At 65.6% G+C, this 12,176-nt stretch overlaps 4 protein-coding genes across 4 annotated transcripts in view; 2 read left to right on the top strand and 2 right to left on the bottom strand.

Annotated features, from left to right (window-relative positions):
- PFL1_01874 (uncharacterized protein) overlaps positions 1–3,795 on the bottom strand; it is a gene marked incomplete at both ends in the record, with an annotated part of 4,272 nt that extends 477 nt beyond the window's left edge. The window contains 3 exons of the mRNA XM_007879386.1: positions 83–3,008; positions 3,150–3,495; positions 3,616–3,795. Of these exons, the coding sequence (XP_007877577.1) occupies positions 83–3,008; positions 3,150–3,495; positions 3,616–3,795 (3,452 nt within the window). The remainder of the gene's footprint in view (positions 1–82; positions 3,009–3,149; positions 3,496–3,615) is intronic.
- A 1,980-nt stretch (positions 3,796–5,775) lies between these two features.
- On the top strand, positions 5,776–7,741 carry PFL1_01875 (uncharacterized protein; the record flags this gene model as incomplete). Its single annotated transcript, XM_007879387.1, has 2 exons — positions 5,776–6,223; positions 6,312–7,741. The coding sequence occupies 2 exons, from the start codon at positions 5,776–5,778 to the stop codon at positions 7,739–7,741; spliced, it is 1,878 nt and encodes a 625-aa protein (XP_007877578.1).
- A 1,106-nt stretch (positions 7,742–8,847) lies between these two features.
- On the top strand, positions 8,848–10,585 carry PFL1_01876 (uncharacterized protein; the record flags this gene model as incomplete). Its single annotated transcript, XM_007879388.1, has 2 exons — positions 8,848–9,886; positions 10,023–10,585. The coding sequence occupies 2 exons, from the start codon at positions 8,848–8,850 to the stop codon at positions 10,583–10,585; spliced, it is 1,602 nt and encodes a 533-aa protein (XP_007877579.1).
- A 282-nt stretch (positions 10,586–10,867) lies between these two features.
- Positions 10,868–12,176, bottom strand: part of PFL1_01877 (uncharacterized protein) — a gene marked incomplete at both ends in the record, with an annotated part of 2,114 nt that continues 805 nt past the window's right edge. The window contains one exon of the mRNA XM_007879389.1: positions 10,868–12,151. Within this exon, the coding sequence (XP_007877580.1) occupies positions 10,868–12,151 (1,284 nt within the window). The remainder of the gene's footprint in view (positions 12,152–12,176) is intronic.

The raw sequence follows: 12,176 nt of genomic DNA on the forward strand, positions 1-12,176 counted from the left end.
GTCGTCATCGAGCTCCTGCCCATCCCGCCCGACGCGCGGGGATCCGCCCGAGCCCGCGTCGCCCGCCATCGAGCCCATCGACTCGGCATCGCTCATGGCGTCGGCATCGCCCAGGATCTCGCCGAGGCGTGCCCAGGCGGTGCTGGAGCCCTCCTGGGTGAGGCCCCACTTGCCGCTGCTCCAGCCGCTGCCGTTGGCGCCGCCCTCGCCGTCGGCGACGTGGACGCTGTCGCCAAACACCTCGCCCAGCACGTCCTCGTACGTGTCCAGGTAGCCCTCGACGACGTCGTCGGGGATGTAGCCGCCGGGCGCGCTGCTCTGGTGCGTCCGTCGCAGCGGGGGCAGCACGTCGCTCTCAAAGAAGCTGATGGTGCCGTTGCGGCTGCCCGGCGACATGGCCTGCGACGGGTCAGGGCCGCCTTCGCCGTTGCCGTTGTTGTTGCTGCTGTTGCCGTTGGCGCCAGGCACCTGGTCCGAGAGGTTGGCGTTGGCCATGCCGGTGCTGATCGAACGTCGGTGGCCGTGGCCGGCGAGCCCGGCAGCGCCCTTGCCCTGGTCGAATCGGGTGGCGTTGTAGAATTTGACGAGCGACCGCAGCGCCTGCTCCTGCGGCAGCGAATCCTCGACGTCGGCCTCGATGTCGGAGCCCGAGAGCCACTCGTCGCGCAGGTCCGGGCGGCAGTTGAGGTAGATGGAGGTGATGACGCGCATGTTGGACTGGCGCCACTTGCGTCCGCAAAAGGGGATCTGGCTCTTGATGACCTTGAGCACGTAGAGCTCGAGGCCCGGATGCGGCACCTTGAGCGACCGCTTGAGGATGGCCGAGCTCTTGTACTGCACCAGCAGCAGGATGCGGTGCACCTTGCGCTTGGTCAGCTTCTGGAGGATGCGGGTAAAGTTGATGCTCGAGAAAAAGTTGCGCCACGAGTAGTCGGAGACGACCTCGACCTCGGTGCCGTCGGCGGTCATTGTCAGCCTGCCCGGCGGCGGGCTGGTGGTGCCCGGGTTGACGGTGACGGGCCCGATAATGTTCTGGCGCGAAAGCAGCGAGTCCTCTGCGCGGACGCCCCTCTCCTCGCGGCCGCCGTTGAGGTAGCAGTAGTTGAAGAAGCAGAAGGTGTCGACCTCGTTCTTGGTCTTGACCGCATGCGCCACCTCCTGCAGGCCAAAGATCTTGAGGATGAGGAGCAGCGCGTTGGAGTCGACGAGCACCTGGGAGAGGTAGTTGAACTTCATCACGTGGCTCGCCTTGAACCACTTGAGCGAGAGCAGCAGGATGGCGCTGACGGCCTTGGTGAGGATCTCGCGGTGCCGCGCCACGTCGACGTCCTCGAGCGTGGGCGGCGGCGCATCCTCGATCGGGGTGCCGTCGGCGATGGCGGCCGCGTGGGCGCTGTTGGTGTTGATGGCCGTGACGGTGGCCAGCAGCAGCTTGAGCAGCACAATCACCGAGCTCTGCAGCTGCGGCAGCACAGCGCGGTAGAGCATGTCGACCCGCTGCAGGCGCCGCACATCGGCGCGCTTCTGCTGCAGCTTCGACAGCAGCTCAGTGTGCCGCGGGTTGTCGAGCGCAGCCAGCATGTGGTCGTTTTCGACCGCCACCAGCTCGGCCTCGATCTCCTCTTCAATCTCGAGCAGGTGCTCCATGGTCGCCTCCCCCTTGACCTTGAACGAGCTGCTCTGCGGCGCGGCGAAAAAGGGCGGCTCGGTGCCCGTCGGGCTCTTGCTTCCCTGCGACGATGAAGCACCAGCGCCGCCGAACCCGTCCGAGGACGGCTTGCGCCCGCCTCGGCCGCCCGACTGCACACCGAGGCCGATGCGGGAGCCGTCGGCGGCGCTGCCGACGCCGCTCTCCTCCTGGATAGCCTGTTCCCGGATCCGCCACATTTGCCACAGCTCGAGGCTGACATGCATGTTCTCCTTGAAGAGCCGGCTGGCCTCGTCGATGCTGCTGGGGACCAGCCGGTTGCCCTGGACGGCGCGGCTGTAGGGAAAGACAAACGGCCGGGTCTGGTCCGTCTGATACTTTTGCTTGTTGGGTTTCGGCGAGGGCGGTGGCGAGGGCGCCGGCGTGCCTGGGAAGGCGCCCATCTGGCCGGCCTGACCCTGCCCCGCTGTCTGCGGAATAGGCTGACCGGTCCTCGGGTCGATCCGCTGGCCAGCGTCACTGGAACTGCCATAAGGCTTCCGTGCGGGGATGGGAGTGATGGCCGAGGCCAGCTTATCCAGGGGCAGCTCGTTGGGGTGCTTGGGCGGCGGCACAAAAGTAGGGTACTTGGCCGAGATCTCCTGCTGAAAGTCCTGGAAGTCGAGCGGGTTGGCCTTGAGCACGGTTCGCTTCTGCTCCTTTTCGACCGGGCCGAGGCCCTCGATCTCGCGGGCTAGGAGCTTGCAGCGGTCCACATCAACGACACCTCCGAGGGTGCAGAGCAGCGACTTCCAAAGCAGCAGAAGCAGCTTCTTGACAGGATAGCCCTTGGCGCTCTTTTCGCGCAGCGAAGCCACCAGGCCGAAGAGGAAGATGGGCAGCGGAGGGTCGAGGCTCATGAGCTCGTCGCCCCACTCCTCGTCGCCGCGAGACGCCTCGATGAGCGAGTAGAGCTGGGCAAAGTAGAGGGCGAGTTCGAGGTTGATCTCCTCGAGGTATTCGAGCTTGGCCTCCGGCGTGAGCAAGGGGGCGGGGTGAGGGCCGTCGGGGCCCGCAGAGGCGTCGCCCTCACTCGAAGCGATGTGGTCCGGCAGAGAGCTAAGCCAGTCGTGCTTCCAGCTGGCAATCTTGCACGCCGAGTAGATCTCGCCCAAGCCGCCGAGCGATCGGACCATCCTGGCGTTCTCGAGGAGCCAATGAAGCTGGTGGTCAGGCCCCGACGTGTCGGCAAACGCACCCTGAAGGAGATAGAGGAGTGCGCGCGAGGCGCGGAAGCGAGCCTCGGGATCGCGGACCTCCAAGGTGGCGAGCAGCGACTGGAACGTCCTCCTGCGCGCCGACGATGGCAGCGTCGTCCATTCTGAAATCGAAGATAGAAATGTTGAGGAGCGAGGAGCGAGCACCAGCGCGGGTCAGCATTCTGCCAATGAAGCGGCCAATGCGACCACACCAGAATGGATGGCAGGGCCGGCAAGAAGCTGGTCGACGGTGCACTGCTCACCTCCCAAGACTGGTTCTCCCCTGCTCCGGGAGGCGTCCGAATGGGCATTCGCCTCGCCTTGGGCGGTCCCGCTCTCGAAGCCAAGGCCGAGTCCGAGCGCCCCGCCACCCTCGGCGAGCTTGCCGGGCTCGGTCGGCTCACCCGAGAGCGGGTAGCCAGCGCCGTCATTTGCGCTGGCCTCGCCTCGCACGCCTCCGCTGCGCACGTGAGCCGGCAGCGAGCACCACTCCTCCCATGCCAGGCGGTTCTCGACCGTCTGCGGCGCCTCGACGTAGGAGTAGTACTCGTCGATCTCGTTGCGGATCGAGTCCGAATCGGCGTTCGTGGGGAAGTCGTATCGTCGCGCCTGGTGCCGCATTGCAGTGGGAGTGAGCGAGGAGGGAGCCGTTCCGTCAGGTTCGGTCACAGCGACTAGCACACACACGAGACTCGACGCCGACGGGGCAGTCGGTTGACGGGCACTCACCCGAGGCTTCTGGAAGCTGACAAAGTTGCGAAGCTGGCCCAGGCTGACAGAGTCGAGCGCGCCTCCAGCCTGGCCTTGCTGTTGCCCCGCAGCCTGTTGTTGCTGCTGCTGCTGCTGTTGTTGTTGTTGCTGCTGCTGCTGTTGCTGCTGCGCCAGCTGAGCTCCTTCCTGACCGTTCATGGCGGGCGAGGCTTCCTCTGTCGGGGGTTCTGATGCGGTGCTCGGTGCCCCTGCGCCTTCGTTAGTCGAGCTGCTGCTGCTGTCCTTGTTGCTGCTGCTGCTGCTGCTCTGGAAGACGAAGCCGTCGGCACCAGACCCCCAACCTGACGCTCCAGCACCCTGAATGGCGGAGGTCGTCGTCGCCGCTTGCGAGCCGGTGTGCTGCGGGTTCGCCGATCCAGCTGCTGCTATGTTTCGAATCACGTCTAGAGCCTGTCGGAGTGCTGGGCTCTGGTTCGAGTCGACGCCGGCGGCCCCTGCGTATTCGGTGTCGGCGCCACGCCCGCCGTTAGCTCCAGCTGCGCCCTCGGAGCCGGAGGATGGGTCGGAAGCGGAGGCCAGGTGAGAGCCAAGGTTGAGGTTGAGCTGGCAGTTGAGCGAGTCGTGGAGGCTGGCGCTAGGCGTGCGGCGCCTGCGAGTAGGTATCGAGTGGTTGAACGGTGTTGACACAATGATGGGCCAGCACAAGGAACAGTGGTGTCGAGCAGGCGAGGGGGGTTCTCGCTGCTGCTGCTACTTCGGCGTGCCGCAGCAGATAGCGCGAAGGGGGCGCAGAATACAGCCAGAGCCACGGGAGAATCAGTAATGGTAGAAAGAGCTAGGCTTTGTCCTTGAGGGCTTGGGCGAGACGGCAGGCGTCGGGATGGTAGCGGGCGCTGTTCGGTAGTGGTGCAGTGCTGGCCGATCTCCGGGTAGCAGGGCGATGGACGAGCGGCGTATGCGATGGGCGATGCAGGCGCTTGTCGACGCCGGTTGTCTGGCCTGTAGTTTGGTGGGTCGGTGATCCGACGAGTGGGTTGGAGCAGGGTGGAAGGACGACGATGGAGGTCGAGGGCAAGGCCGGCTAGGAGAATAGACGAGCAAGCTTGGGTCGCTCGCCAGCCGTTTTGGCTCGCCTGGCCCTTGTTGGGCTGGCCTGGCCTGCCCAATTGAATAGACCAACGCTGCGTATGCCTGGCCTGGCTTGGCCTGGCCTGGCCTGGCCTGAGCGCCAGCCCAAGAGGCCCCGGGCGCGCCTCGAGCTCAGCGCCAGCCCGCCGCAACGCCTTGACCCCCTCGCTGCGCCTCTGTCCCCACTTCTTCATCCTCGGTCCCCACCACCATGTCTGAGCTTCGCCGGCCGGGTCCAATCACACACAATGGGAACGCCATGAAATGCCACCCAAGCCTCGCTCGATCCCCTTTTCGCGAGCACCACCATCGATGGCGTGCAGGATGAACCGGGACCGCGCCCGACCGTCGCTCCGGTCGGCCCCGCTGCGCCCCCTCCTCGATGCTGGCTGCCCCGTTGCACGACCTAACCAACAAGAGGTCAGACTTCTTTAGCGCTCAGCGCCGGAGACGCGCCGCCACCGTAGCAGGACTCCACAACCGCCTAGTCGCTAGCGCTGACATTCGCCCTTGGCCTCTCCGAGCAAAGGTCGTTGCAGCAAAGGTCAGGCTCAACGTTGGGCGCCGCAGAACGCCGCAAGTCGGGGCGAGAGCTCATCTCGCGGCCTAATCAAGAGGATGGCGCCTGACCATGCTCTGCGGCTCCCGCCTCGCAGATGAAGCCGGCCTACAGCTCAAGCAAGCTCTCTTCGCCCCTAGAGTCGTGGTCGCCCCTGCTCGGGGCACGGAGAGGCCGCTTGCTCGCACCTGGCACATACATACATAGCCCAGAGCGCCTTCGCACCAAGAGACGACCCGCGAGTCGTCGCTGCCTGCTCTCTTGGACCGTCTGGTCTCGAGCCCCCCTCTGCCTTTCCTTCTCTCCAGCTCTACCTTCACCGGCTTCCTCTGTGCTATCGCCGCCCCTCGCGTCCTCTAAAGCCTCGAGCCGCGACGGAGGGGTTCTCGGTCGCACACCGCCCATCAAGCCCCGGTTCTCGTTCCGACCGCCACCCCTACCACACAGCCTCTCAAGGACCCAACGTGCTTTGCGGGCAAAGCAGGAGCACGATGTTGGCCGACGGTCCCTTTCTGCACGGTACAGACGGCCTCGTCCCCTCGACGCCCGCCTCGGACCGGCTCCGAGGCGACTTTGGACAGCTCGACTGTGCATCGGCGCTGGCGCTGGCGCTAGCATGGGTAAGGCAGTCGCGCTGCGCCCTCGATGCAGCGGAGCTGGCTCTGCTCGGCGTCAATGGCCATGCTCGCTGCGGCGAAGCCACATACACGCCCACACGGCCGCCGTCGGAGCATAGCCAAGCTTCCTCGCCCTTGGCACCAGGGTCGGTTCCTGGCTCCGCCGATGATGCCAAGCCGCGATGCCTTTGCCGAAGCGCCTCGACAGCGCACGCAAGCGGTCTGGTCTGTGGCAGCGAGACCAGACACAGCGAATACGTGCGAGAGAGCTGGCGGTCGGCCTGCTCGTCTTTCAAAGACCCGCTGCCAGGATCAGACGACGGTAAGTCGAAAGGACGCGCTGAGGCTCGAAGACTGTCGACACGCTTCGCTCACCGAGCAGGCCTGCGACCATGCCTCGCCGCCCACAGGTGCCGCACGTGTCCGACCGATACCCCACGGTGACCGCAACTCGGCTGCAAGCAGCAAGGCGAGCGCCGGCGACAGCATCGACTCGATGGAACCGCTGCGCTCATCCATCCGAAGCAGGGACGTAGCGACTCTCGAGCAAATCACCGAGGAGGAGAGGAGCGGCGAGGACGAGCGAATCGTGGAAGAGGAGGCGGTCGCGGCGGCAAGAGAGGGCGTAGGCGTGGCGCTCGCGCAGACTGTTGGCGACGGTGGCAAGTTGCCAGCCACGTCCGACGAAGAATCCCTGCTCGACGGACCAAGGCCAATCAGGCTCGCCTCTGAGAGGCTTTCGGAGCTCGTTTCCAGCCTCCTGAACACCGATCCCACCGCTAGTGACGGATCGATCGCGTCAACGAAACCGGGATCTGGCAATGGCTCTCTGGGCAACCGGCGCCGGCGACCACCTTTGGCGATCCCGCCATATGCGCAACAGCCTCTGCCTGCCCCGCCGCTAGAGCCCGACGATTCCGATGCGGATCGACAGCCGCACAGGTCGCTTCCGATCCTCAACCTCGGGCACGCCCGTTCCGACGATACGCTACGCAGCGCCGAGCCTGAGCGATGCGTGGCTGGCCCAGAGACTGGGTTTGCGCGGTGGTACAAGCAATCCGTCGCTCGAGCCCAAAACACCGAGCCGCTCAAGACGGCGGACGGGAGCCCGCCGCCCTCGAAATTGCAGGCCGCGCTCAGCCAGGGCGACCCGAACGCAGGCGTTGTATGCCTGGACGTGCAGTACGACGCCAAGACGTCACCTAGCCCGACGTCGAGCGAGTGGCCTTTCGGCCTCACTGACGGGGACGGTCAGGGCAGCCGTGATCGATTCAAGGCGCGAGAGGGATCGCACAGCGAGAGCAGCGACGGCACCGACGAGGACTGGCCGACGGACCGAAAGGCCTTTTGCCACCCGCGCCGGGCGCCACATCCCCCGTCTCCCCCGCGTTGGCACAAGGTCGAAGATGGTTCGAGGGCGCCGAGTCCGGCAGACGTACCGCGCCGACACGAGCGCACCGCGTCGGAGGCTGCACGACCTGCGAGCGCCAAAGCGGCTGCGTCGAGGACGAGGAAGACGAGCGGCGTCAATCGGGAAGGCTCGTTGCGACTGCTGGACCGGGTGGGCGCCAAGCTAAAGCTCAAGCGGCTCTCCACCGAGTCGAGCGAGGAGCGCGACCTGTTCCGTGGCTGCAGCCCGACGAAGGTGGGCAAGATCCCGTCGCCGCTACCGATGGGCTGCGAGGGGGCGTCCGAGGTCTTGATCAAGCCGACCAAGGCGAAAGAGGGCGATGCCGGTCCGGGTCTGCCGTCGGTGTTCGACCACCAACAACAACAGCAGCAGCAGCAGCAGCACCGCCGCCGCCGGCTTCGTCTTGGCGTCGGCGAGATGCCGAGGTAGTCGACGACGTGGGGCGATTGGCGTGCATCGAGATGAGATGCAACGCGCCAGGCAGGCAGAGAGAAGAAGCAGCAGAGCAAGGCAGCGCCGTCCGGTTACTCCTATGCAGCCCGAAGCCTCGAGCGGTGGGCATCCCTTCATTATTGGTCCTGGTGACAGTCTACGAGTCTCGGTAGAACCCATCCATCGTTTTGTCTGCTCGTCGCCGCCGCTCTCCAGCGACAGGGGAGAGCAGGAAAGGCTGCAATCAATTCTGTCTTTTGCGTTGAAGAGGGCAAGCGAGCGGGATAGGAGGTGTCGGAAGGGGGCCGAAGACGCGGGGTGGACAAGCCGAGGAGGGCGGGGCGGGTGGGTGTCGGACCTGGCCGAGGCTGAGCCGCTCAAGAGGCCGATGAGGACAACGAGGCGAGCCCGGCAGAACCCTGATCCGCCTAAAATCCGCCCGCCTGCCCGCCTTGCACCCTGGCTCTAGCCTGCCGTGCGTTTCTGCGCCGCCGGTTGAAGCAAGCAAGCAGGCCTTCCGAAGTTGCGGTTTGAAATTTCTTCGGTGTTTGCGCTGCGCTGCCGGAGGTGTTGTGGAGGCAGGCCAGGCCAGGCGAGGGGCGCGAGATTTGGATTTTTTGGCCGGTTGACGGCGGCGGCAAGCGGCCGGCACAAAAAGGCGAACGGACGGAAGCTCGTTTGGCCCGCAGCCAGGCACGCCGGCAGGTTTAGCCAACCCGCCTGCCGTGGAGCGCAGGCGCTGGTGCTGGGCCGGGTCTGGCCCTACATACATAGGCTAGGCTCTTCCGATGATGATGGAGCTTGCTTGCACCTTTCCTTCCCCTCACCGCCCTTACCTCCGAGCTACCACCATCCCCCTCCCTACCTAGACCCTCGACGACACCCAGCATGCTATAGACTACCGCGCACATACACTCAGCATACCCGCATCTGCACACCTTCGCACTCGCCCTCGCCCTCGCCCTCGCCCTCGCCCTCGCCCTCGCCCTCGCCCTCGCCCTCGCCCTCACACACCGCACCCACTGGTGGCCGCGACGCTCCCTCCCCGGACCGGCACTGGCTCCCTCGGACCGCTTCATACCCCACCACATCACACGCCCGGCATGAGGCCCACCACGTCCCGCTCCGACCAGAGCGTCTCGCTCGCCGCCACCTCGGGCCCCTCCACCCCCACCGCAGAGCACAACGACCCGCATCACCCAGACGCCGCCACCAGCAGCGACCTCGAGGCTTCGCCCACCGCGCCGGCAACGCCCGCCATCGAGAAGCAGCAGCAGCACCTCCATGGCGACGACAAGCTCGTAACGTGGGCACACGGTCCGCCCGAGGCCGACCCCGACAACCCGCTCGGCTGGTCAAAGATGCGCAAGTGGGGCACCGTCGTCGTCGTCTCGGCCGCCTCATTCTGCGTCACGTCCACCTCGTCCATCATCAGCCTCGCCTACGACGGCATCATGCAGGACTTCAAAATCAGCAAGATCGTCTCCATCCTCGGCCTCTCGCTCTTTGTCGCCGGCCTCGGCCTCGGTCCCATGTTTCTCGCACCCCTCAGCGAGTTCTACGGTCGCCGCCCCATCTATCTCTGCTCCTTTTCGGCCTTTTTCCTGCTCGGCTTCCCCGTCTCGTTTGCCAACAACCCAGCCGTCTTCTTCATCTTCCGCTTCCTCACCGGCTTCGGAGGCTCGGCGCTGCTCTCGGTCGCCGGCGGCTCCGTCAGCGACTGCTTTGACCAGCGCGACCTCTACATCCCTATGGCCGTCTTCACCCTCTCCCCGTTCCTGGGACCGGCGAGCGGCTCCCTGCTCAGCGGCTTCATCAACCAAAACGTGCAGTGGCGGTGGTCGTTTTGGGTCATCAACATTTGGTCCGCGTGCACCCTGGTCGCCATCTACTTTTTCGCGCCCGAGACGTATGCGCCCATCATCCTCGCCAAGCGTGCGCGCAGGCTGCGCAAGCAGACGGGCGACGACAAGCTTTATGCCCAGCACGAGCGCAACATCGGCCAGAAGAGCGTCGTCCGCACCATCGCCACCAGCTGCACCCGCCCCTTTGAGCTGCTAATCAACGAGTACATGCTCGCTCTGCTGTGCATCTGGTCGGCGCTGCTGCTCGGTCTGCTCTACCTCCTCTTCATCGCCTTTCGTGAGTATTGGCCGCTCGCTGCCAGTCAAAGGTCGTGACATGCTGCGAAGCAAAGAAGAGCGATGGGCTGACTAAGCCTCGCCATCTATTCCCTCGCCCTGCTTGGACCGAATCGCCCCCCCCTTCTTTCAAACAGCCATCGTCTTCCGCCAGCACGGCTTCAACGTGCAAGAAGTGGGCCTCAGCTTCGTTGGCATCGGCCTCGGTCAGCTCGTGGCGCTGGCCTCGATGCCGTACTGGGCGCGAAAGTACGCCGCCGCACGAGAGGCTGGGGGTGGCGTCGCCCCTCCCGAGGCGCGGCTTCCCGTCGCCATGGCGGGCGCGCTCATCATGCCCGTCGGCCTGTTCGCGTTCGCTTTTACCAGCTACGCCTCGGTGCCCTGGATCGTGCCCATCCTCGCCAGCATCCTCATCGGCCTGGCAATAGGCCTGACCTACATCTCGATCTTTTCCTTTACCGTCGACGCGTACCGCCCCGTGGCGGCGTCGGCCATGGCGGCCAACTCGATTGTCCGCAGCAGCTGGGCCGCCGCCTTTCCGCTGTTTGCGGGGCAGATGTACAGCGGCCTGGGCGTCGTGGGCGCCAGCGCGCTTCTGGCCGGGCTCAATGTGCTGATGGTGCCGCTGCCGTTCCTCTTTTACCGGTACGGCGCGCGGATCAGGGCCAAGAGCAAGTTCACCAACAGCGCGCAGACATAGACGTGGCGTCCGGTGCGGACGCCCGCTTGCAGTAGATGAAACGAATGACAATGCCCACGGTGCCTGCCCCCTGTCTGCAGCGATCGAGAGCCGGCCTAACACTTGCAACGCCTTCATATTTGGACGCCTTCGTCGCTTCGACATTGTTCGTCGTCGTCGCCGTCTATCTACCTACACAGACAGGGGCAAAGGGGGATAGATACAAGAAGGACAGGTAGGGGGAGGGGGGCTAGGCGGGATGGAACAAACGGGGGCGGGGGATCAGGGAGGACAAGGGGCACCTCAGGCGGTGGCGGTAGCGGTGGCCGTTGCGCCGTCGCCGCCATCGCCGTCTGCGTCGCCCCCCTTCTTCTTGCCGGGGGCGTGGGCAAAGAAGAGGAGGAAGACCATGAGCCACATGGGGAAGATGTAGACGAGGTTGAAGATGACGGGCGTCTGCGGGTTGCCGCGGCTGGCCATGGTGAGCTGGAGCTGCTCCCAGGCGATGCCCTCGGACTTGGGGCCGTACATTCCCTGCGGGGCGAGCGAGAGGCCGTTTGCGACGCGCTCGTCGTCGGTGGTGGAGCTCGAGGAGCCGCCCGAGAAGAAGGGGAGGAGGTCGGACGAGGAGCCGCTGCCGCCATTCTCCTCGGAGAGGCGCGAGGTGGCGTGGAGCGTCTGGAGGAGGCGGTAGACGCACGAGATAAAGAGGAGGACGAGGAGGAGGAAAATGTAGCCGCCGGGGCGCATGCTGCCGTTGTCGCCGCGGGCGACGGGGATGAGGAGCGCGGTGCCGAGGATGAGGATGATTTCGACAATGCTCGCCACGACGGGGGCGATGCGGACGACTCCGGGCGGCTGGATCGAGGGCAGGTCCTGGGCCGTGTACCGGTTGCGCAGCGCGTCGTCCCACTGTTTCATCCACGAGGCGTCGTAGGCGGCGGCGACGAGGAAGAGGATAAAGACGACGAGGTTGAGCGCGCGCAGCACGGCGGCGGCGGTGGGCACGCCCGTCGGCCGTCCGCTCTGGCCCGCATAGAGGCCGAGGAGCGCGATGAGGGGCTCGAGGAGCAGCGGCAGCAGGACGGCGAGGATGATGCTCATGGCCATCATGAGGCCCGTCGAGGGCGTCTGGTCCGAGAGGCGCGCGCGCATCCCGAACCCGACCATCATGAGCACCATGTAGACGATGATGGTGAAGAGCACGCTGCTGATGAGGCTCGAGCGGCGCAGCAGGCGGATCAGCAGGAGCGGGATCAGGCAGATGGTGGCGAGGATCCACACGACCGAGGCGGCCAGGTCGCCGTTCTTGTACGGCACCGCACCCACGATGGTGTCGAGCCAGCCCAGGTCGGGCGAGTCCGGGTTGTTGATGTTGGTCGGCGCCTGGCCGTTGCCCGAGTCGTTGACGGCGCGCGACCGCGGCGCGGGCACCGACGTGTTGAGGTTCGAGTCCGGCCCAAAGTTGACGTACGACGACGTGGCCCGCGTCATGGTCACGTACGACGTGAACTGCGGGAAAATGTCGGCCTGCTCGTACGACGCCGAGGCGGCGTCCGAGTCGAATTGACGCCGATGCTGCTGCTGCTGCGACGACGACGACGATGGCGCA

The sequence above is a fragment of the Pseudozyma flocculosa genome (genome assembly GCF_000417875.1).
Source record: "Pseudozyma flocculosa PF-1 unplaced genomic scaffold scaffold00005, whole genome shotgun sequence".
NCBI lineage: Eukaryota > Fungi > Basidiomycota > Ustilaginomycetes > Ustilaginales > Ustilaginaceae > Pseudozyma > Pseudozyma flocculosa.